General features: G+C 37.3%; 1 protein-coding gene across 3 annotated transcripts in view; it reads right to left on the bottom strand.

Moving 5' to 3' along the window:
* Positions 1-27267, bottom strand: part of STX17 (syntaxin 17) — a 101829-nt gene that overhangs the window by 19113 nt on the left and 55449 nt on the right. For all 3 annotated transcript variants that reach the window (XM_005660277.4, XM_084991280.1, XM_084991292.1), the window contains exon 4: positions 6047-6272. In XM_005660277.4, the coding sequence (XP_005660334.1) occupies positions 6047-6272 (226 nt within the window). The remainder of the gene's footprint in view (positions 1-6046; positions 6273-27267) is intronic.

Raw genomic sequence — 27267 nt, 5'->3', positions numbered from 1 at the left:
TGAAATGTTTAAGTCATTTACGTTTTACTTGAAACCAAACTGCGTATGCATCTTAGTTCAAATGGAGTCTTACAACAAAGAAATCTGTTCTCTTCCATGGAAAATCTGCTGTAAACTTACAGCTCAGAACATCACTAATCAATTCAAGGCATGACTAACAATTAAGAAAGGAAACCCTTTAATTTCTACAACTTCCATAATTCATTTATTCCAGCTTGTATTAAAAATCATTATCTCAGCGATGATCCACTGACTTTGAACTTTCACAAATTGCTACAGACATGATGAGGCAAAACATAGAGACAGATTATAGCTGCAGAAAAGATGGCTAAAGAATTCTTATCCTGGAGTTCTCGTTGTGGTTCAGTGGCAACAAACCTGACTAGCATCCATGAGGACATGGGTTTGATCCCTGGCCCCATTCAGTCGGTCAAAGATCCAGTGTTGCTGTGAGCTGAGGCGTAGATCACAGACATGGCTTGGACCTAGCGCTGCTGTGGCTGTGGCATAGGCAAGAAGCTACAGCTCTGATTCGACCCCTAGCCTGGGAACTTCCACATGGCACAGGTGAGGCCCTAAAAAAATAAGAAGAATTCTTATCTTGTCCACAGAAGTTCAAATTGCTATTCTTTTATATGACATAACAATCTCACTTCCACCCACTTGCAAACAACAGCAAGTATTAAGACCATGTGGAATATACGTATCACTCACCAATGTTTTCCAAATTCCATTTTTAATACCTTATTATTGACTATAAACTCAAAATTTTAAAAAAAAGGAGTTCCCTGGTGGCTCAGCAGGTTAAGGATCCAATATTGTCAAGGCTGTGGCACGGGTTTGATCCCTGGCCCAGGAACTTCCACATGCCATAGACAGGCCAAAAACAAAAAACAAACCAACAACAACAAAAAAAAAACCTCAAGAAGTTCCCATCGTGCTGCAGTGGAAACGAATCCGACTAGGAACCATGAGGTTGCAGGTTCAATCCCTGGCCTTGCTTAGTGGGTTAAAGATCTGGCATTGCCATGAGCTGTGGTATAGGTCACAGATGTGGCTCAGGTCTGGCATTGCTGTGGCTGGGGTGTAGGCCGGCAGCTGCAGCTCTGATTAGACCCCTAGCCTGGGAACCTCCATATGCCATGCATGGGGCCCTAAAAATCAAAAAGAAACAAATAAAAAATTCAAATAAACATTAAGATATTTTTAGCTGATCTGAAAAATAAGCTTAATAATGTTGACCTAAGACTTTTCCCTTTTCTCTACATGTCTAAATATATTCTCTCCCTCCCCTCCCCCCACCTTTCTCCATATATTAAGGGCAATGATTCTAGTAAGAATTACAACACAATATTTGAGCAATTTGCACTAAATTTTGCTTCATTAGTTAAAATCCCATTATAAATCTAAGTTAATTCAAAAGCATTCCAGAATTCTTACATGCTCTCATGGCTTTAATATAGTGAAATTATTTTACTGACCATCTACATAAACCTACCTAGCAAGTTAAAATGACTTCTAAATCATGGCTTAGCTGCAAAGGAGAATTCTTAAGAAAATTAAAACCAATACAAAACACAACTTCTGAATAATATACAAAAGCATCTAACATGATTCACAAAACTGTTCAATACAAGCATATATACCTGTGATAAAATCTAATATTTCATCAAATTCAACACGCTGGTTTGAAGTTTCCAGCACTTCTAAGATTGGATTCCTTTCTTTTGTGAATATTTGTTTAAAATGTAATAACATTCTGTTCCTACTGCACTGGTGAACTGTGTGTGCTGGACGGGGAGAGAAGCACTGATTTGCTCTGTATGGCTTGATACACCTTTCCATATACAAATCAAATTTTTAGGTTCATCACTCCTCTTGGTGGGAAGCAATATGCTAAAAATGAAACTAGACATACAGGAGAGACAAAAAGGAATTTCTGAAATCAAGCAAGATTGGCAGAGAAGATTTGCTTTAAGAACTCTCTGAATCCGGACAAAAGAAACAGCAAAATCATCACAGCTTCCCGCCTAAACTTAATAAGCTTCTTTCATTTTCCAGAAAACATAAAATATCCTATTCTACTTGTTATTTCTATCTGTAAATGAAAAACCACTTTTATATTTTGATCTCAGTCATGGAAATGTGGCAACATTGCTCCTGAATCTCTGCTGATGTTTCCAACTAATTTATTTAGAATCAGACTGAATTTTTAAAGGAAAAAGTATTTTAAGGCACTTAACTTCTATGCAAATCAAACACATTTTTCTGTATATGCTGTCACTACTATTATGAGTACCTAAAGCAAAAATAAGAAAAAAGCAGAGTGCACAGGATAAAAACATGTAGAGTGACAGAAAAGAGTCTATAGCTAAAAGCAGACCACACATGGAGCAAACCCAATTCCTACCCCACAACTAAAGTCTTGTAAAGTAGAATTTCTTTTCATTATTCTTTTCCTTTCCTACCCTCTCAATTATTTGTTAATACTATATTTCTGGATATAAGGCAACCCAGTTGAAACTTCACATTTGGTGAAATACTCAGGCACTGGGTAAGACAGCTAATTTTAACTGCTTAATGTTGGCAATGGATTTGAAGTCAAAACACAATATGATGTGCAGACCGTTCAGAATCTGAAACTACACATTGTTTTAGGGAGAACTTAGGTATCTGATTTTATAAATAGAATGACCATTTCAATCAAATCATCACTAGATGCAAGTTTTGTAGTTTCTCTCAGCAGCATGTTATTAGTTCTTAAGCTAACCTGGTGTTCCATTTATTAAGAAGTTTGAGAATCGACAGCGCTGGAAAACAAATTTCACCTGTTATTCCTTCTCCTTCACCCCCTGGCTCTGCCCCAATCCTCTTCACTTCCTCTGTACACATGCTTCCTCAAATTTTGCCAGCATTTTTTTCAACACTGGTCAGCTCCCTACAGAGAAAGTTAACTGCCAGGAAACTGGGTAAACTGCCTTTTTTTTCTAACAATCATCCAATTCCTCTAATGACACATAAACCCAAGTTTGTTAAGCCCAAACAATCCTACTGGTAGAAATACAAACACTGCAATAATAAAATTCAAATTAAATCAAGTATTAGAATACTTAGATAGAACTCAAAATTTGTTTGCTAGGGAGTTGCTGATGATGAGCAATTCAAAACTAAATAGCAGAAGAGACTGATACCAGTGATTCTTTCCAGAAAATGCAGTATCTTCACTGTTATTACTGCCATCACAAATGTCAAAATGTCTGATAAATAACATGGCCCCTAAATCTCATGGAACTTATAAGGCCCAGTTTCTCTACACATGAACATAAAGTATAGGTTTGTACTAAATGATAAGGACAGCATTCAGCCTCATCATTATGGTAGTACTAATTACACATGAACAAGATGATGTAAACAGTAACTATAAGCTATCAAAAAGCATTTTCCCCAAATACTCTTCAACCAAGATTGAGGGCTAAAATTTCCTTCTCCCCCCAAACTTTAGACAGTGTTGTTAGGTAGTGGTTATCTACAGAGTAAAGTGATTATGGCACATCTGAAATTATAAAATTATCTCTGAAAAGATATTTATACATTTATATTTATAAAATAGTTATCAATGGTCCACTATGTGTCAAACACTATTACTATGGGTCAGGTACTAGGAGACAATAAAAGCAAGATTACCTAGAAACACAATAGAAGTTTAGCCTAAATGTTTCTTCTACCTTTTTTGTTTTTTTTTTTTTTTTGTCTTTTTGCCTTTTTGCCTTTTCTAGGGCTGTACCCATGGCATATGGAGGTTCTCAGGCTAGGGGTCCAATCGGAGCTGTAGCCACCGGCTTATGCCAGAGCCACAGCAACATGGGATCCAAGCCGTGCCTGCGACCTACACCACAGCTCACAGCAACGCCAGATCCTTAACCCACTGAGCAAGGCCAGGGATCAAACCCAAAACCTCATGGTTCCTAGTTGGATTCGATTCCACTCTGCCATGATGGGAACTCCTGTTTCTTCTACTTTTGAGACTTTCCTGTAAATTATTGAATCATTAGCACTGAAAATAAAACAGTAAAAAAATCTGGTTTGATACGGAAAACAGCATGAAGTTTCCACAAAAAACTGAAAATAGAACTACCATATGATCCAGCAATCCCACTTCTGGGCATCTATCCAGAGAAAACCCAAAGTTGAAAAGATACATGCGCCCCTATGTTCACTGCAGCACTATTTACAATAGCCAAGACATGGAAGCAACCTAAGTGTCCATCAACAGAAGAATGGATAAAGAAGATATGGTACATATATACAATGGAATATTATTCAGCGATGAAAAAGAATGAAATAATGCCATTTGCAGCAACACGGATGGACTTAGAAACATCATACTAAGTGAAGTTAGATTGTAAAAGACAAACATCATATGATATCACTTAAATGTGGAATCTAAAATAAGAATATAAATGAATATATCTGCAGAACAGAAATAGACTCATAGACTTTAAAAAACTTATGGTGACAAAAGGAGACAAGTAGATGGGGGTTTGGGATTGAGGTATTTAGAATGATTGGCCAACAGGGATCTGCTGTAAAGTAGAGAACTCTCCCCAATATTCTGTGATAATCAATGTGGGAAAAGAATCTCAAAGAGAATGGATGTGTATACATGTATAACTGAATCACTGTATTATACAGCAGAAATTATCACAACACTGTAAATGAACTATATTTCAGTGAAACTTAAAAATCTGGTTTGAAGTTCCCTGGTGGCCTAGCTGTTAAGGATTCAGCATTGTCACTGCTGTGGCTCAGGTTCGATCCCTAGTCCAGGAACTTCTGCATGCTGTGGGCATGGCAAAAAAAAAAATCTGGTTTTAGAGACAGGTAATGATATAGGAGCCTCCTAGCTCCTAGGTAAATGAAAGAGAAAAACTGTGCAGGTGTAACATCTCTCACGTTCTAATTTGTAATTTATTTTAGAACATATATAAAATGTAGCAAGATAGTATAAATTAAAAAGAAAAACTCTAAGGAGTTCCCATTGTAGCTCAGCGGGTTAAGAATCTGACTAATATCACAAGGATGCAGGATCAATCCCTGGCCTTGCTCAAAGGATCTGTCATTGCTGCATGTTGTGACATAGGTCACAGATGTGGCCAAGATCTCACGTGGCTGTGGCACAGGTGGACAGTTGCAGCTTTGCTTTGACCCCTAGCCTGGAAACTTACATATGCCACAGCTGCAGCCCTAAAAAAAGCAGAAAGAAAGGGAGGGAGGGAGGAAGGAAGGAAGGAAAACTCTAAAACAAAAAAAGGAAAAACAAGGGCAGCAATTATAATATAAAGCTAGGAAAGTTTAATATTTGGGCTTTTGGTGGTTAAAAAATTTAGATTCAAACAACTCAACCTGAGAAACCTTATCAGTTATGCCATTCAATGCCGAGAAGATTAAAAAAAATATATTAATTGCCCTGAAGTACCACTGCTCATTAAACCAAGAATTTTTTTTCAGAATTCCTCATAAGGACATTTATATAATATAATCAGTAAGTATCAATTACATCCTTATAAGAGATATAATGACAAGTTTCACTGCTTATTTCTTAGAGAATCATTTCATAAAAGTTCATGGCATGACTCCCAATGCACATTTTTCTGGGAGACAGATCTAACTCTCCCTCTGAAAACCAGAATGCCTAAGAAAGAAGCAAGCCTGCCTAGGCCACACCTGCATCTGGAGATGAAGGAGGAATATTCTGCAGAAAAGGATGACATTCTCCTTAGGAAATATTTAAAAATTTTTTTAATATATGCACAAATATATACTTGAAGCCTCTAAGTTTCACACTATAGAGAATAGCCTCAATTTTTTTATACTGAAAAACTTTTAGGATATGCATCTCCAGGCACACTGAGAGTCCAAGAATTCAGCATATTGAACTAGGAGGTGATCCCTGGAGATTTACACTTAATTGCAGTATCAATACAAGTAGGTGATTTAATCAACTGCATTACTATACTACAATCAAGAATAAAACTTAGTACATTACCACCAACAGTCATGGATCTGGTCAAAGAAGGCTGTAATAAAGCTTCTTTATCATCAAATTGTTTTTGAAGTTCTTCTACAGATTCCAGATGGAGCTGGAGAAATTCTGCTGTTGCTGCTGATGCTTCTTCTTTAATGGGCTCTATCATTCTCTTCAGAAGTCCTAGGTCATCCTTTCGGACTTTCAAACAAAGCTTCTCCATTTCTCGGATATTGGAGCGGAGTTGCTACAAAAGAAAAAAAAAATCACTAAAGCCACAATCTCTTAGTATAAAATATCTTTATTTGTGGAGATAATTTGTGGTAACGGCTTTGAATGGAAATGATTACAAATATCCTCTAATATGCTTAATGCTTTTCTATTTTTTTTATGTCTCTGGCCAAATCCAGCTTTTTTAGAATTCACATCCTCATGTTCTAAATTTATTTAGTATTTTTTCTTCATTAAATGTGATTATTACAAATGTAATAATCTTCATAATAATTAAAACACTGCAGAAAAATATTAAAAACTTAATAATTTCCCAACTTCACCAATTCTACCACCTCTCTTAACTAAGTCCTTCCACACATTACTCGTTGCTCATACAAACATTAATATATAGACTTTCTTTTTACAAAAAACAAATTACATTATGCACAATAATCCACAATCTGTCATTCCACATCCTAACTTAACAATATTATAACGGATAATGATATTGACCCTCCTGGTCAATGACTGCACCATATTCCATAGTACTGATGTAATATAATTAATTTATTCACTCCTCCAATGATAAACAGTCATTCATTTCTTTCTTTCCAGTTTTTAGTTATTACAAACTATGAAACAAATGTACTAGACTATAAATCCTAATATACTGTAATAGCATATATTAGTATTCCAGTATATACTATTATGCTTTGTAGGAACAATTTCTCCAAGTTAAGGTACTCAAAGGATAATGCGCATTTTTGTTTTAATAGCTATTATCAGTTTTTCCACAAAAGGCTTAAAAACTCAGAATACCACTGAAGTCTGAGTTCCCATTTTCTCACATACTGCCAGTACTACACGTTATCTTACTGATGTTTTACTTTGAATTTCTGAGTGAAGTTGCTGGATTTTTATAAAATATCTTTCTACTCAGGAGTTCCCATTGTGGCTCAGCAGTTACGAATCTGACTAGTATCCACGAGGATGTGGGTTCAATCCCTGGTCTCACTCAGTGGGTTAAGGATCCGGCATTACCATGAGCTGTGGTTTAGGTCACAGATGCGGCTTAGATCTCATGTTGCTGTGCCTGTGGCAGTGGCTGCCAGCTGCAGCTCTTATTCAACCCCTGGCCTGTGAACTTAAGTATGTCACAGATGTGGCCCTAAAAAGCATAAATAAATAAATAAATAAATAACTTCTCCTTTAAAAATCATCTATTGGAGTTTTCTGGTGGCCTAATAGGATTAAGGATCTGGCATTGACAGTGCTGTGGCTTGGGCTCAGTTCCTGGCCCAAGAACTTCTGCATGCCATGGGCGTGGCCAAAAAAATCATCTATTGGTATAATAAATTATTCCTAATGTGTCAACATAATGAATTACAGGCAAATTTTACGGTATAGAATCATTTTAACATTTCTCAGATAAACCCTCCCTGGTCAATACATAAAAATTTTTAATACACTATTGGATTCAATTTGCTATTTTACTTTGGAATTTTAGCATATGTATTGACATACATCTCTGTGTGAATGTGTGGGTGTGCACAGATGCATATTTGGTTTTTTTTGTTTGTTTGTTTGTTTGTTTTTGCTATTTCTTTGGGCCTCTTCCGCGGCATATGGAGGTTCCCAGGCTAGGGGTCGAATCGGAGCTGCAGCCACTGGCCTACGCCAGAGCCACAGCAACGCAGGATCCGAGCCGTGCCTGCAACCTACACCACAGCTCACGGCAACGCCAGATTGTTAACCCACTGAGCAAGGGCAGGGACTGAACCCGCAACCTCATGGTTCATAGTCGGATTCGTTAACCACTGCGCCACAACGGGAACTCCATATTTGAACAGTGTGTGTGTCTATACCATCTTTACTAAGTTTAAACTACTCTAACAGATTTAAGGTTGTGTGAACTTCACAAAATAAACTGGGGAGCTTTTCATCTTTATCAATGGTTTATACTTTGAAAAACATAAAAACCAATTATTCTTTGATAATTAAACAACTTGTAAGAATGATCTGCATATGGATGCTTATTTGAAAACTACAGATCTCTATTCATATAATATTTTAAATTCTTTTCCCTTAGTGTACTTTCACAGATCCTAATGAAAACCGTGTATAGTAGACAAAACAAAATGTATTGATTTCTTTAATTCTTCAAGTGCCTACTTTGAGTGAAGTGCTGTCTTCCATATTACTACATATAGAGAACTCAAAACAAACTTATTCATGATTTACTTGATTATCTAGCAGCAAAGCTGGGTTTAAAACCCAGGTATTCCTAGAAGTCCAGCAATCTTTCCTTTAAACTAATTCCTAGCTATACGGTAAGTTAATACATGATATTTTATTCTACTAAAATTAAAGCCAATTCTGAAAAAAAGTTTAGCTACAACCTTAAGCATCTTATAAGATTTTGTGGGTGAATCAAAAAGCTGTACCTCTATCCTATCAAGACCTGTATTTCCTTTAACCTTATGTGCACTTTTATCACTCTAATGTAAGCTGAAAAACTAAGGATAATTGGATTATAGATTTTTTTTTTCTTTTTAAGGCTGCACCTGGCAGCATATGGAAGTTCCCAGGCTAGGGGCTGAATCGGTGCTGCAGCTTCTGGCCTACACCACAGACAAAGCAGGATCTGAGCCAAGTCTGTGACCCACACCACAGCTCAGCTCATGGCAAGGCCAGATCCCTGACCCACTGAGCAAGGCCAGGGACCAAACCCACATCCTCATGGACAGCAGTTGGATTCATTTCTACTGTACCACAATGGGAACTCCAGAGTATAGATTTAAAATATGTGACATGTAAGCATTAATATGTAAAAATCATAGAAGGGGCCAATGCAATCATCCAATTCAACCTTACAATTATACAATAAGCAAACCAGAGCCCAGCTGAACACAGTGACAGAATTAGGCCTAGAGCCCAGTTTTCAAGTCCTGGAACAATACTGTTTCCAACACACCACCATCTCTTAGCTGTGTGATCCCTTTCTGGACTACAGTAAAGCTTGGTAATATACTTGCTGCATAGTCCATAGAGATATTTTAGGCAATAGTATCTTGGAGAAGCATTAAGAAGTTTGTGCAGCTAATGAACATTAGCCTTTGACATATTCGTTCCCTTATAGAAAATTAGTATTATAGTGTCCAGTTTTAAGAACTCTATTACTATGGGTGAAGAGAAAATGTTAACAGAAAGAAAGAAAATATCCATTGAACTAAAAACTCTGACTCTATACTAACAAAAACACAAACAGTGGCTAAATTTTCATCAACACTATTTTAAGTTGTCCATTGTGCTAAGTGCCTTAACTTCTTAACCTTGTTTTACCTTCACAGTTATTTCTGAAATAGATATTACTATTATTAATTTCACAGAAGAGAAAATGAAGAAAATATTCTAGGACTACACTTCTAGTAAAAATTAAAGCCAGGGAGTTCCCATCGTGGTGCAGTGGTTAACGAATCCGACTAGGAACCATGAGGTTGCGGGTTCAGTCCCTGCCCTTGCTCAGTGGGTTAACGATTCGGTGTTGCCGTGAGCTGTGGTGCAGGTTGCAGACACGGCTCGGATCCTGCATTGCTGTGGCTCTGGCGTAGGCCAGCGGCTGCAGCTCCGATTCGACCCCTAGCCTGGGAACCTCCATATGCCACGGGAGCGGCACAAGAAATGGCAAAAAGACCAAAAAAAAAATAAAAAAATAAAAAAAAAAGCCAGGAATCAAGTCCAAGCTACAGAGCATACATTCTCAACAACTTTACTATATAGCTATACTATCCAACAGAAATCTAGTACAAGCCATAAATGTAAGCCATATATTAAGTAATTTTAAATTTTCTAATAGTCACATTACACAGGAAAAAAAAGGTGAATTAGTTTTAATAATATATTTCATTTAACCCAATACATCCAAACTATTATCACTTTAATATGTAGTCAATGTAAAAATTATTAATAAAATATTTTACATGCTTTTATTTGTAGTCAGTCTTAGAAATCTGGCATATATTTTATATTCACAGCACATCTCCATTCAAACTAGCTACATTTTAAATGCTCAGCAATTAAATGTGGCAAGCGGCTACTATACTGGACAGCATAGCTGCAGAATCTCTCTAAAGTCAATATATGAAAAATTTAAAGTAGCTGTTTCTGCTTCATGGCTATAGCAGACTGGGCAATTCAAAATAAATTAGTTAAAAAAGCTGAAAGCAGAACAAGTCACGAAACAAAACAAAGAAAAATCCAAAAGCATCAAAAAGCAAACAAGATAGTAAGAAATTTGTAGGCCAAGAATTGAACAAAGATGGATATCCAGAGATCTGAGTCCTGAATTCAGGGTCACATTTGCTTGTGGGTATCTGTTTACCAGAGTAAGACTCATAAGTTTCAAGGCAAAATATCCAAAGTATAAATGCTATGGTGCTTTGGGCTGGAATCTTAAAAGAATTGCACTCTGGAGTTCCCGTCGTGGTGTAGTGGTTAATGAATCCAACTAGGAACCATGAGGTTGTGGGTTCCATCCCTGCCTTTGCTCAGTGGATTGACGATCCGGCGTTGCCATGAGCTGTGGTGTAGGCTGCAGATGTGGCTCGGATCCTGCGTTGCTGTGGCTCTGGCGTAGGCCGGTGGCTGCAGCTCCGATTGGACCCCTAGCCTGGGAACCTCCACATGCCGCGGGAGTGGCCCAAGAAATAGCAAAAAGACAAAAAAAAAAAAAAAAGAATTGCACCCTAGGAATGCAAATGATCCTGAAAAAAATCAGACCTTGCATGAACTGCATTCTGGCATCCTGTCTTATGGGTAGCCAATAAAAATCTTAATCCCTGGGAGTTCCTTGGTGGCCTAGCAGTTAAGGACTTGGTGTTGTTGCTGCTGTGGCCTGGGTCACTGGTATGGCTTGAGTATGATCCCTGGCCCAGGAACTTCCACATGTTGCAAGCATGGTCAAAAAAAAAACCCCAAAAAAACCAAACAAAAAAAACCTCCTTAATCCCTGAAGTTATATAAAGATAACCTTGCCAGAGGCTTAGAAGAAGCAAATGAAAACCCTCTGTGGAAGAAGATAACATCATTCCCAGCCACCAATAATGTCTATAAGTAATTTTTCAAATATAATATCCACCAACCAAAGACAATCAAAGCACATGAGGACAAACACAACGTGAAGAAACAGCAACAACAACAAACAACTGAAATAATCAAATGGACACCTAATATGAGAATTAGCAAATATGACCTACAAAAGTATAGTTATTTTGTCCAAAGATATAGGCCTCAAGCTTGAAAAGTCAGCAGATAATCAGAAATTATAAAAAGCAAGATACAGATTTTAGAAAAGAATGAATATCATTTAAAAATAGAGTACGCAACACTTGGGTACTGTTGGTGGGAATATAAACTGGTGCAGCTGCTGTGGAAAACTGCATGGAGGTTTCTCAAAGAACTAAAAATAGAACCACCATAAGATCCAGCAATTCCACTCCTGGGTATACAGCTGAAAAAAACAAAAACACTAATTTGAATAGATACATGCACCCTAATGTTCACAGCAGCATATCTTAACAATTGCCAAGATAGGGACACAACCTAAGATCAACAGATGAATGAATAAAGATGTAGTGCATACATATATGTATGTATATGTATAAACACAAATACAAATACATACACACAATAAAATGCTACTCAGCCATAAAAAAGAACAAAATATCGCCACTTGCAGCAACATGCATGGACTTGGAGGGCATTATGCTAAGTGAAGTCAGTCAGACAGAGAAAGATAAATACTGTATGATATTACTTATATGTAGAAACTTAAAACAAACTAGTGAATATAAAAAGAAGCATATATTTGGAGAAAAGCGTAATTCAAAAACATACACCTCAATGTTCACTGCAGTACTACTCACAATAACCAAGACACAGAAGCAACCTAATGTCCACTGACAGAAGAATGGATAAAGAAAATATGGTACACGGAGATGGGATTAAGATGGTGGACAAGGACTGGAGTTCAACTTCTCTACTAAAAACAACCAAAAGCAATCTTCAACCAAAAGGACCAGAAACCTTAAAAAAGATATCCTACTCCACAAGACAAAGAGGAGGCCACATCAAGATGTAGGAGGGGCGATTACACGATATAAGCAACCCCATACCTCCCAGGTGGGAAGCCCCACAGACTGGAAACTAACTGGTTCACAGAGACTCACCTACAGGAATGAGAGTTCTGAGCCCCACATCAAACTCCCACGTGTGGGGATCTGGCACTGGGAGAAAGAGCCCCTGGAGCAGCTGGCATTGACGGCCTGTGGGGCTTGTGCACAGGAGCTCCACGGGAGTGGGGGAAACAGAGACCCCATTCTTAAAAGGCACACACAGACGTTCATGTGCACTGGGTCCCAGGGCAAAGCAAAGTCTCCATAGGAATCAGGGTCCAACCTAACTGCAGTTCTTGGAAGACATCCTGGGAAAACAGGGGAGAATGTGGCTTGTTGTAAGGGAAGGACATTGGAAGCAAAGCTCTCGGGAATATTCAGCAGTGTGCCTTTCTCTGGAGGTGGACATTTTGGGAAAATCTGGCCCCACCCATCAGTGCTGAGAAGCCCCAGGGCAAATAACAATACAGGTGGGATCAGAGCTCCACCCCTCAGTAAACAGGCTACCTAAAGACCCCCCCAGGCACAGTGCCACCTCTAATCCCATTCAGAGACAAAGCCCCACCCACCAGAGGGATAAGAAATAGCTCCACCTACCAGTGGGCAGGCATCAGCCCCTCCCATCAGGAAGCCTACAGAAAGCCCCCATACCAACTTCAGCCACAAGGTGGGCAGACACCAGAGGTAAGAGAGGCTACAACTCTATTATCTGGAAAAAGGTCACCACACCAAAAACTTATAAAAATGAAAAGACAGAGAACTATAACTCAGATGAGGGAGAGAGGAAAAAACCCCAGAAAATCAGCTAAGTGATCAGGAGACTCTCAGCCTCCAAGAAAGAGACTTTAGAGTGTTGATGCTGAAGATGATACAAGACATTGGAAATAAACTGGAGGCAAAGATGGATAACTTACAGGAAACACTGAACAAAGAGATACAAGATATAAAACTGAAACAAGAAGAGATGCAAAATACAATAACAGAAATAAAAAATTCACTAGAAGCATCTAACAGCAGAATACAGGAGGCAGAAGAACGAATAAGCGAGGTGGAGGACAAATTAGTAGAAATTATGGATGTGAAACAGAAAAGAGAAAAAGGATTGAAAACAAATTAAGAAGGTCTCGGAAAACTCTGGGACAACGTTAAACCCACCAACATCCATATTATAGGGGTGCCAGAAGGAGAAGAGAGAGAGAAGGGGACAGAAAAAATATTCCAAGAGGTAAGAGTCAAAAATTTCCCTAACATGGGAAAGGAGTCACTCACTCAAATCCAGGAAGTGCAATGGGTACCATATAAAATAAACCCAAGGAGGAACACCCCAAGACACATATTAATCAAACTGACCAAAATTAAAGACAAAGAAAACCTTGAAAGCAGCTAGGGAAAAGAAACAAATAACATACAAGGGACCCAGATAAGGTTATCAGTGTATTTTTCAGCAGAAACTCTGCAGGCCAGAGGGAGTGGCATAATATACTTAACCTGATGAAAGGAAAAAATCTCCAGCCAAGATCACTTTACCGGCAAGGCTCTCATTCAGATTTGAAGGAGAAATCAAAAGCTTCAGACACAAGCAAAAGCTAAGAGAATTCAGCAACACTAAACCAGCTTTACAACAACTACTAAGGGAACTTCTCTAGGCAGAAAAGAAAAGGGGGCAACAGGAAACAAAAATACCACAAATGACAAGACTCACCAGTAAAGGTATATACACAGTAAAGATATGAAATCATCCATGTACAACTATGCCACCAAAATCAGAAATCATGAGAAGAGGTGGGTACAAATGCAGGACACTGGAGATGAACTTGCAATTAAGAGACAAACAAAACAATCTCATATATATATAGACTCTTATATCAAAACTTCAGAATAACTGCAAACCAAAAATCTACAATTGATATACAAACAAATAAGAAAAATCGACTCAAATACAACACTAAAGATAGTCATCAAACTAAAAGAGGAGAGAACAAGAGAAGAAGAGAAGAAAAAAGAGCAACAAAAACAAATCCAAAGCAATTACTAAAATGGCAATAAGAACATACATATCAATAATTACCTTAAACGCCCCAACCAAAAGACGTAGACTGGCTGAATGGATACAAAAACAAGATCCATATATATGGTGTCTTCAAGAGACTCACTTCACTTCTAGGGACACATACAAATTGAAAGTGAGAGGGTGGAAGAAAATATTTCATGCAAATGTGAATCAAAAGAAAGCTGGAGTAGCAATACTCAGATCAGACAAAATAGACTTTAAAATGAAGAATATTTTATGGACAAGGAAGGTCACTACCTAATGATCAAAGGATCAATCCAAGAAGAAGATATAACAATTGTAAATATCTACACAGCCAACATAGGTTCACCACAATATATAAGGCAACTGCTAACAACCTTAAAAGGACAAATCAACAATAACACAATCATAGTGGGGGACTTTAACACCTCACTTACAGCAATGGACATCTCATCCCTTTAGAAAATCAATAAGGAAACACAGGCCCTCAATGAAGCATTAAATCAGATGGACTTATAGATATTTATAGGACATTCCATCCAAAAACAACAGAATACACATTCTTCTAAAGTGCACATGGAACACTCTCTAAGATTGATCACATCCTGGGCTACAAATCCAACCTCAGTAATTAAGAAAACTGAAATCATATCAAGCATCTTTTCCGACCACAACACCATACAACTGGAAATCAACAACAAGAAGAAATCTGCAAAAAATACAAACACGTGGAGACTCAACAACATGCTACTAAACAACCAATGGATCACTGAAGAAATCAAAGAGGAAATTTAAAAATACCTAGAAGCAAATAACAACAAAGATACAACACTCCAAAACCTATGGGATACAGTAAAAGTCGTTCTAACAGGAAAGTTTACAGCAATACAAGCCCACCTCAGGAAACAAGAAAAAGCTCAAATAAACAAGCTAATTTTACATCTATAGCAGCTTGGGAGAGAAGAACAGACAAGACCTAAAGTAGAAGGAAAGAAAACATAAAGATCTGAGCAGAAATCAATGAAATAGCAAAGAAGAAAACCATAGAAAAGATCAATGAAATGCAAAGGTGGTTCTTTGAAAAGATCAACAAAACTGATAAACTCTTAGCCAGACTTATCAAGCAAAAAAGAGAGAGGACTCAAATCAATAAAATTAGAAATGAAAAAGGCGTAGTAACAACAGACATCACAGAAATACAAAGGATCATAAGAGACTACTATATGCAACTATATGCCAATAAAACAGAAAACCTAGAAGAAATGAACAAATTCTTAGAAAAGTACAATCTTCCAAGACTAAACCAAGATGAAATAGAAAAGATGAATGGACCAGTCACAAGAACTGAAATTGAAACTGTGATTAAAAAACTTGCAACAAATAAAAGTCCAGGACCAGATGGCTTCACAGGCAAATTCTATCAAACATTTAGGGAAGAGCTAACACCTCTCCTTCTGAAAGTATTCCAAAAAATTGCAGAGGAAGGCATACTCCCAAACTCATTCTATGAGGCCACCATCACCCTGATACCAAAACCAGAGAAAGATACCACAAAAAAAAAAGAAAACTACAGGCCTATTTCACTGACGAACATCGATGCGAAAATCCTCAACAAAATACTAGCAAACCACATCCAACAATACATTAAAAGGATGGTACATCAGGATCAAGTGGGTTTTATCCCAGGGATGCAAGGGTTCTTCAATATCCACAGATCAATCAGTGTGATACACCACATTAACAAACTGAAGAATAAAAACCATATGATCCCCTCAAATGACGCAGAAAAAGCCTTTGATAAAATCCAACACCCATTTCTGAAAAAAACCCTTCAGAAAGTGGGCATAGAGGGAACCTACTTCAACATAATAAAAGCCATATATGACAAACCCACAGTGAACACCATTCTCAATGGTGAAAAGCTGAAAGAATTCCCGCTGAGATCAGGAACAAGACAAGGATGTCCGCTCTCACCACTACTCTTCAACATAGTTTTGGAAGTCCTAGCCACGGCAATTAGAGAAGCAAAAGAAATAAAAGGAATCCAAATTGGAAAGGAAGAAGTAAAACTATCACTATTTGCAGATGACATAATACTATACCTAGAAAATCCTAAAGACTCTACCAGAAAACTGTTAGAGCTCACCCATGAATTTGGCAAAGCTGCTGGATACAAAATTAATACACAGAAATCGATGGCATTTCTATACACTAACAATGAAAGAGCAGAAAGATAAATTAGGGAAGCAATCCCCTTTACCATCACATCCAAAAGAATAAAATACCTAGGAGTAAACCTACCTAAAGAGACAAAAGACCTATACTTAGAAACTTGTGAGACACTGATGAAAGAAATCAAAGATGACACAAACAGATGGAAAGACATACCATGTTCTTGGATTGAAAGAGTTAATTAATATTATCAGAATGACTATACTACCTAAGGCAATCTACAGATTCAATGCAATCCCTATCCAATTACCAAGGACATTTTTCACAGAACTTGAACAAAACATTTTAAAGTTTATTTGGAAGCACAAAAGACCCAGAATAGCCAAAGTCACCCTGAAAAAGAAAAATGGAGTGGAGGAATCAGGCTCCCGGACTTTAAAAGCAACAATCATCAAAACCATATGGTACTGGCACAAAGACAGAAATATAGATCAGTGGAACAGAATAGAAAGCCCAGAATTAAACCCATGCACCTACAGTCAATTAATCTCTGACAAAGGAGGCAAGACTATACAATGGAGAAACGATAGCCTGTTCAATAAGTGGTGCTGGGAAAACTGGACAGCCACACGCAAAAGAATGAAATTAGAACACTCCCTAACACCATACACAAAAATAAACTCAAAATGGATTAAAGACCTAGATATAAGACCAGACACTATCAAACTCTTACAGGAAAACATAGGCCAAACCCTCTCTGACATAAACGACAGCAGCATCTTCTCAGATCCACCTCTTAGAGTAATGACAGTTAAAACAGAAATAAACAAATGGGACCTAATTAAGCTTAAAAGTTTCTGCACAGCAAAGGAAACCCTAAACAAAACGAAAAGACAACTCACGGAATGGGAGAAAATCTTTGCAAGTGAATCAACTGACAAGGGATTAATCTCCAAAATGTATAAACACCTCCTACCACTCAATACCAAAAAAACAAACAAACCCATCAAAAAATGGGCAGAAGATCTAAACAGACAGTTCTCCAAAGAAGACATACAGATGGCCAAAAAACACATGAAAAGATGTTCGACATCACTCATCATTAGAGAAATGCAAATCAAAACCACTATGAAGTACCACCTTACACCAGCCAGAATGGCCATCATCAAAAAGTTTACAAGCAATAAATGCTGGAGAGGGTGTGGAGAAAAGGGAACCCTAGTACACTGTTGGTGGGATTGTAAAATGGTGCAACCACTGTGGAAAACAGTACGGAGATGCCTCAGAAAACTAGAAACAGAACTCCCATTTGATCCAGCAGTCCCACTCCTGGGCATCTATCCAGAGAAAACCATGACTTGCAAAGACACATGTACTCCAATGTTCACAGCAGCACTCTTTTCAATAGCCAAGACCTGGAAACAACCTAAATGTCCATCAATAGAGGAGTGGATCAAGAAGATGTGGACATATACACAATGGAATATTACTCAACCATTAAAAGGAATGAAATACCAGCATTTTTAGCAACATGGATGGACCTAGACATTATCATGCTAAGTGAAGTCGGTCAGACAATGAGACACCAACATCGAATGCTTTCACTGACATGTGGAATCTGAAAAAAGGACAGAATGAACTTCTTTGCAGAACAGATACTGACTCACAGACTTTGAAAAACTTAGGGTTTCTAAAGGAGACAGTTTGGGGGGTGGGGGGATGCGCTGGGGTTGTGGGATGGAAATCCTATAAAATTGGATTGGGATGATCATTGTACAACTACAAATGTAATAAATTCAGTGATTAAAAAAAAGGATATATGGTACATACATACAATGTATTATTCAGCCATAACAAAAGAATGAAATAATGCCATTTGCAGCAACATGGATGTACCCAGAGATTATTATACTGAGAGAATAAACATCCATAAAGAACTTAGAATATAAACAGAATAAACAAATGCAAAGAAAGTAGAAAGGATAAATAATAAAATTGTAAATTTCATGAAAAAGAAAAAACAAGCATACAATAGGCTAGACAAAAATAAAATTCCAACTGTAAAGACTAATAAAGGTGTAAACCTCACTGAGAAGTAGTGAAAAAAACAAAGAAAGTACAAATAAGCAAAGTCAGAAATGAAAAAAGGGGATATCACTGCTGATCTTTCAGATATCAAAAAGATAAGAGGATATTATGAAAACATTTATGTGAATAAACTTAGATAAAATGGATAAAATCCTAGAAAACTGTAACCAAAATCAATAAGAAATAGATATCTGAATAGTCACAACTATTAAAGAAATTAAACATGTGTTTTGAAATTTTCCTGCCTTCCCATACCCATATACAAAACCAAAACCACAAAAAGGAGCACAGGCGGCTTCACTGGCCAATTCTTCCAAATATTTAAAGGAAATTATACTAATTATTCAAAAGCAAGAGAAACATTCTCTAACTCATTTTATGATAGCAAACTCTAATACCAAAATTCAACAAAGACAGTAAGCAGAAGGAAAAATACAGATCAGTCTTGCACATTTATGAACAGGTTGTAAAAATTTTAAATAAAATGTCAGCAATTTAAATCTAGCATCATATAAAAATATAACAATAATAAATCAATAGACAGAACATGTTCATGGATTGGAGGACTTAGTATTGCAAAGACGTCACTTTGATAGACATCTACAGATCAAAAGATTTAATAAAAAGATATGAAAGATTTAACATCTATAATTCATTAAAGTCAAATATGAATATAGAATAAATTAGAATTTTTAAAAGGTTTTTTGTTTCATTTCAGAGGAACCTGAAATAAAGGTGATTCTAAAATACACATGAAAATGAACATAAAGGACTGAAACAGGCTTTTGAAAAAGAAGAATACAATTTCCTCTATTAGATATTTTTTGTCTTTTTTTTTTAGGGTCACACCTGCGGCATATGGAGGTTGCCATGTTGAATCGGAGCTGTACCTGCCAGCCTACACCACAACCACAGCTACACAGGATCCAAGCCACATCTGTGACCTACACCACAGCTCAGGGCAACACAGGATCTCATTGAGTGAGGCCAGGAACTGAACCCGCATCCTCATGGATACTAGTCAGATTCATTTCCACTGTGCTACAACAGGAACTCCCCGCTATTATATATTTACTGGTGATAAGGCCAAAGTAATTAAGACAGTTTGGTACTGGTACAATAGAATAGACAAGTAAACCAATGAAACAGTACAGAAACAACCCAAACATATATGCCTGGATTTATGACAAAGACGGAAGTGCCAGGAAAGATGATCTTTCCAAAACATGGTGTCTGATTATTCAGGTATCCACATGGAAAAAAATAAAACTGGATACACCATCTCACACCACACATAGTAATCAACCAGATGAATTACAGACTTAAATGTGAAAGGCAAAACAACAGGAGAGTATCTCTTAAATGTGGCACAAAAAAGCATCAACCCCAAGATTGATAAACTTGACTATACTAAACTAAATGAATGTCTAAGCATCAAGGAACACAACTGGGATAGTGAAAACATTAACCACTAAGTGTTAAGAAGATAATCACAACACAAATACTGGTAAAGGCTTATAGGCAGAACAGAGAACTTTTATGGATCAGTAACTAAAAGACAAATAACCTGTAGAAAGGTGGGTAAGTACCCTAAAATGAGCAATTCTCATAAAAAGAGTTAATCTAACTAAAAATCAGGTAAACATAAATTAAACTACAGTCAGCTACCCACTGGAACAGCTAAAATTAAAATATGACTTCACTAAATAATGGTGAAGATGTGGCACCCAAGGGAACTCATATTTACTGCTGGAAGAAATGCAAAATTAGTACAGTTATTCTAGAAAATAGTTTAGCATTTTCATTATAGTTGAAAATAAGGATGCTTGATGAACCAGCAATTCCTGTGCTAGGAATATACTCAACAGAAATATGTGCATATGTGTACCCATAAAAATATAGAAGAGGAGTTCCTGCCGTGGCGCAGTGGTTAACGAATCTGACTAGGAACCATGAGGTTGCAGTTCTATCCTTGGCCTTGCTCAGTGGGTTGAGGATCCGGTGTTGCTGTGAGCTGTGGTATAGGCTGCAGATGTGGCTCGGTTCCCGTGTTGCTGTGCCTCTGGGTAGGCCGGCGGCTACGGCTCCGATTGGACTCCTAGCCTGGGAACCTCCATATGCCGTGGGAGCGGACCAAGAAAATGGCAGAAAGACCAAAAAAAAAAAAAAAAAAAATATATATATATATATATATATATATATATATATATATATGAACATAGCAACTGAAAACAACCCAAACATCAATCAATAGTAGAATGGATACATTACAGTAAACTTGTATACCATGGAATATATACAATGAAAATGAATGAATTAGTGCTACAGGCAACAATGTTGGTAAATCTCAAGCCAAATATAAAAGACATATTCTCTTTAATTCAATTTATATGATGTTCAAAACCAAACTAAACTATAGTCTTATAGACATATTTTGGTTATAAAACAGTACAGAACTAAGAGATTGTTACCATATAAATCAAGATAGTGATTGTTTTTGTGGGTTGAAAGACGTTTCTAAGTGAGAAGAGGCTGTAAGGGACTCTAGGATGCTTGTAATTGCTTGATCTGAGTAGTGGTTACATGAGTGTTCACAGTAAAATAATTTCTTTAGTTGTATTTTTATGCTTAATGCATTTTATAGCATGTATGTTATATTTCTCCAAAGTTACAATAGTTTTAGAAAATTACAGTATTTTCCACAAAGCGGCAGATTGGTAATGAAAAACAAGGATTTCTAACTATCAAGAAATCAGCTAGAATTCTTCCCAAGGAAGCAAGATATAAGTTACCAGCAAATAAATGAAACATTTCATCTTTCATTAGCAGGAAGTAACAATGAAAGGAACTACTTTTTTGGAATTAATTCTGAAATATAACCATAAAATAGTGAAGTGGAAATAAAATCCATGAGAAAGCAATCATGCCATCTTGAAGTTCAAAATATTTACAAAAAGAAATACTGGAGGAGTTTCTGTTGTGGGTTAAAATCCCATTTAGTTTCCATGAGTATGCAGGTTCAATCCCTGGCCTCACTCAGTGGGTTAAGGATCTGGCACTGCTGCAAGCTGCAGTGTAGGTCACAGACATGTCTAGGATCTAGCATTGCTGTGCTGCAGCTCGGATGTGACCCCTAGCTTGAGAACTTCCATATGCTGCAGGTGTGGCACTAAAAAGAAATACTGGTAATAGTGAGACTTTAGGGAAGTGAGTTGAGATTAAGAAAATACTTGTGTGAGGCCATAGTGGAGATTATATTGTAATAGGAAAACCTTTTTTATTTTTTATTTTTTTTTTATTTATTTATTTTTTGTCTTTTGTTGTTGTTGTTGCTATTTCTTGGGCCGTTCCCGCGGCATATGGAGGTTCCCAGGCTAGGGGTTGAATCGGAGCTGTAGCCACCAGCCTACACCAGAGCCACAGCAACGCGGGATCCGAGCCGTGTCTGCAACCTACACCACAGCTCACGGCAACGCCGGATCGTTAACCCACTGAGCAAGGGCAGGGACCGAACCCGCAACCTCATGGTTCCTAGTCAGATTCGTTAACCACTGCGCCACGACGGGAACTCCGGAAAACCTTTTTTAAATGAGAGTTTCTAAAGTGTAAAAAATTCTAACACTATAAAAAAAAGTTAATTTGATAAGAAAAAAAGTAGCATCTTAAAAAATCCAGTATGATTTGGCAAAGTGTGCTATAAGTTCAGAATTTTAAGGTATTTGTTTTATGTGTTTTTTTTTTTAAAGAATGAAAACAAAAGGGTGATGTAAAATGAGGAGAACCATGTAAGTAAAGTAAGAGCGCAGAATGAGCGGAGGCTGGTAAAAAATGTTAAGAACAATGGAAAAGATTTAAAATATAAATCTAGAGCAAGAGGAGCAAGAAAGAAGATTTAAGCCTACTGCTTGGGGCAGATGGTATAATGTTAACAGATGACACAGAGAAAACAGAATTACTTAACTCTTATTTTGCTTTTGATTCTCCACTAAGGAGAAATATTCAAAACTGAAAGGGGCTTAAGAAACATGTTCAAAGGAAATCTGAAACATCTTACTGTAAGGATCTAGTCAGGCTTCATGAAGGAGATGAGATTTAAGCCATTCCTGATGTATAATATTGAAAAAAATAGAACTTACTAAATAGAAATAATAAATTAAGGAAAGACAGAGGTAGAGTAGAAAAGTAGCTTTCTAAATACTGTATTTCATAAATTTTAGGACAATATCTTTCCTGCATTTTAAACATCTCTAAAATTTGAATGTATCTTAAAATATATGGTTAAAAAAGGCATTCTTGTCATTAATCTATGACAGAGGAAGCAAGAATATGCAATGGAGAAAAGACAGTCACTTCAATAAGCAGTGCTGGGAAAACTGGACAGCTACATGTAAAAGAATGAAGTTAGAACATTCTCTTACACCATGCGCAAAAACAAACTCAACATGGAAGCAACCTAAATGTCCATCAACACAGGAATGGATAAATAAGATGTGGTACATATATACAATGGAATGCTTCTCGGCCATTAAAAAGAATGAAATAATGCCATTTGTAGTAACACTGCAGGACCTAGAGATCATCACACTAAGTAAATCAGACAGAAAAAGACACATGATACCACTAATGTGTGGAATCTAATAAAAATGATACAAATTATTACAGTTAGATTGGATAAGCAATGAGGTCCTGCTGTAGAGCAGAGGGAACTTTATCCAATCACTTGTGATAGAACATGATGGAAGATAATATGAGAAAAACAATGTGTGCGCGCGTGTGTGTGTGTGTGTGTGTATATATATGTGTGTGTATATATATGTGTGTGTGTGTGTGTGTGTGTGTATATACGTATATATATATATATATATATGACTGGGTCACTTTGCTGTACAGAAGAGATTGACAGAACACTATAAATCAACTACACTTTAATTATAAAAATGATACAAATGAACTTCATAAAACAGTAACAGACTCCAAGATTTTGAAACCAAACTTATTGTTACCAAAGGGGAAATGTGGTAGGGAGGGATAAACTGGAAGGTCTGGAGTGGCATATACACACTACTATATACAAAACAGATAACTAAAAAGGGCCTACTGTATAGCACAGGGAAGTCTATTCGATACTCTGCAATGGCCTATAAAGGAAAATAATCTGGAAAACAATGGAAATATGTATAACTGATTCACTATGTTGTACACCTAAAGCTAACACAACACTGTAAGTCAACTATACTCCAATAAAATAATAGTTTAAAAAAAAGCTTTGTACCATAACTGGTAGCACTTTTCTCTCTTAGAGGTACACAAAGCAATGCTGTCTCTTACAAATCAGAGTGCCTTAGATGTAATTTCTTCTCTGAGGCTCTATAGTACCACTGCCTCCTATTTAAAAAAAAAAAAATCCTCTATCCTGATAAATCAGCTCGTGAATATTTCAAGGTAAAATTTAAGTTTAATTTCCTCCAAAGTCATAATACCCTAAAACAATTTGCCTCCTTACAGCACTCATTTTGGAACCTACTCTTGTATCTTCTCTTCCATTCTCTGCCTGGCCTTGCTTCTGTCTAATCTTTTCCTTTCTCCTAACTTTTGTACACTATCCTTACCTCTCTCTCTCTTCTCCTCACTGCCTCTCTTTTCTATTGCTTCTTCCTTTAAAATTTTCTTTAAAAAAATTTTTAAAGTAGCTCATATTCTATATTTCTCCTAGGAAAATCATGAAAGTCATATTTTACTTTTAAGTTTCATGTTTGATTTTCATTGTATTTATGCTGCCTGTGGAACTGGGATGGACTGTAAAGCAGTACTTTCCAAATGTGGTCTGAAATACACTGAATCAGAATATTTAAGGTGAACCCCAGAAATCTGCATTCTCAACAATCTTGCATCACCACTGCTACAGAGATTAGGCTGGCCAAGTTTCTATAAAAGCCAAGTTAGTGTTCTTTAGCGAATTTTTACAATAGTAATAATCTCAACTTTCTCAGTTTCAAAATTTGATCACAAAATCTTTCTAATGCTAATGTATTCTTATCCCAGACAAGAAAATTGTTCAAAATATTCTACTTGCAGTTTCTAAACATAAAAATAGACGGAGTTTCCATTGTGGCTCACTGGGTTACGAACCAAATTAGTATCTGTGAGGTTAAAGGTTTGATACCTGGCCTTGCTCAGTGGGTTAAGGATTCTGTGTTGCCATGAACTGTGGTGTAGGTCACAGACACAGCTCAGATCCCATGTTGCTGTGGCTGTGGCTGTGGCTGTGGCCAGCAGCTACAACTCTGATTTGACCCCTAGCCTGGGAACTTCCATATGCCTCAGGAGCAGCCCTAAAAAGCAAATCAACATCATAATCCATAAGCACAATAGACAGACTTCTGCTTCTGTGCTTCTGCAGAGTCTGCAGAACAGAGTACTGGAGAGGAGAGAGCTGAACAGAAAGTGAATGCTGGAGATATACAGAAGTAACCCTCAAGTATCTGGCAGAGAACTGATCAGAACATGTATGTGAGGAAACTACCCAAAGCTAGAGAAAAAAAAAATACAAAAAGATTAGAGGGAATAGTGCCTAGACACATTCAAAGCTAAAAACAGTGTCTGTTCCCACAAACAATACTGGAAAAACCTTTTTTTTTTTTTGGCCATGTGGAAGTTCCTGGGTCAGGGATTTAACCCAAGCCCAAGCAGTGGCAATCACTGGGCCATCAGGGAACTCCTAAACTGGAAAAACTCTTAACTGACAGGGGGTTAGGTAGAACACTCAGAAAGGTTTTTACTTCAGTAGTAGGGAAGTAATTAGCCCTAAAACCAAGCTTTGCTCTATTCAAGCTTAGTAAATCATAAAAATGAGACCCCAAAGGATCAAACTGTTCCCAAGTAACTTAACTATATTCTAGAACAAAGCTCAAGAAGAAGATATATAGAAACATAAAAATATCTGGCCATGCAAAGGTAACCCAAACCAAGACCACCACACATACAAAGAAACAGGAAAATATAGCCAATGATAAAGATAATAATCAGTTAACTGAAACAGACCTAGAATTGACATATTAGAATTAGCAAAGAAGCATATTAAAACAGTTATTATAATTATATTCCATGTTTAAGAAGTTGAGTGGAGACATCAAAGATACTTTTGTAAAAAAACAAATCAATATTCTAGAGTTGAAAATTACAATATGAGATGAAAAACATATTGGATTAATAGCAGATTAGACACAGCTACTGTGAAGACTAGTGAACATGAAGCCATAGAAAAAGAAACTACAAAATGAAATAGAGAAGACAGAATCCAAAAAATTGAAAAGAGCATCAGTGAGCTGTAAGTAGCACAGCATATGTGTAATTAGAGTACCTGAGGAGAAAAGAGATAGAAGGGGACAGAAAAATATTTGAAGTAATAATGGCCAGGGAGTTCCCGCTGTGGTGCAATGGATTAGTGATCTGGCTTGTTTCTGTGGTGGTGCCGATTCAATCCCTGGCTCCATGCAGTAGGTTAAAGGATCAGGTGTTGTGGCATGGATCACAACTGTGGCCTGGATCTGAACTCCATATGCTGTGGAGGTGGGAAAGCAAGAAAGAAAGAGAGAAGCGGGTGGGGGTGGGGGTGGGGGAGCAAGAGATGAGAGAGCAAGAGAAAGAAAGGAAGGAAGGAAGGAAGGAAGGAAGGAAGAAGGAAGGAAAGAAGGAGAAAGAAAGAGAGGAAAGTACTGAAAGAAAAACCCAATGTCAGAGTTCCCTTCATGGCTCAGAAGTTAAGGATCCCAACTAGGATCCATGAGGACATGGGTCTGACCCCTGGCCTTGCTCAGTGTTAAGGATCTGGCATTGCTGTGAGCTGTGGTGAAGGCTGCAGATGTGATTCAGATCCGCGTTGCTGTGGCTGTGGTGTAGGCCAGTGGCTACAGCTCCAATTTGACCCTAGCCTGGGAACCTCCACACATATGCTGTGTGTTCAGCCCTAAATAAGAGAAAAAAAGAAAAAACACAAAAAAAGAAAGAAAAAACCCAATGTAGAATTCTATATAGAGCGAAATTCCTTTTAAAAACAAAAGCCAGGAGTCCCTGTTGTGGCTCAGTGGGTACAAACCCAATCAGTATCCATGAGGATGTAGGTTTGAGCCCTGGTCTCGCTCATTGGGTTAAGGATCTAGCGCTGCCTCAAGCTCTGGTGTAGGTTAGAAGGTCCAATTCAACCCCTAGAATGGGAACTTCCGCATGTGCAGGTGCGGCCCTAAAAAAGAAAAAAACAAAAAGCCAGAGTTCCTTTGTGGAACAGCTGGTTAAGGATCCCGTGTTCTCACTGCCAACAGCTGAGGTCAGTGCTGAGGTAAAGATTCAATCCCTGGCCTGGGAACTTATACATTCTGTGGGCATAGAAAAAAAAAAAAGCCAAATGAAAGCTTTTCAGATAGACACACAAAAGAATTTATCTCCAGCAGACAGAACCGTACTCCAAGAAAGGTTAAAGGAAGTCTTTCAGGCAAAAGGAACGTTATACTCCACAGAAATATGGATTTATACAAAGGCATTAAAAGCACACCAAAAATGTAAATGAC

This window comes from Sus scrofa, chromosome 1 (assembly GCF_054392235.1).
Source record: "Sus scrofa isolate SSC_HxYL_T2T_F1_AM1 chromosome 1, Sscrofa_HxYL_maternal_Yorkshire_Landrace_v2.0, whole genome shotgun sequence".
Lineage (NCBI taxonomy): Eukaryota > Metazoa > Chordata > Mammalia > Artiodactyla > Suidae > Sus > Sus scrofa.
Note: the sequence above shows the minus strand (reverse complement) of the source record. Positions and strands in the feature narration are given on the sequence as shown.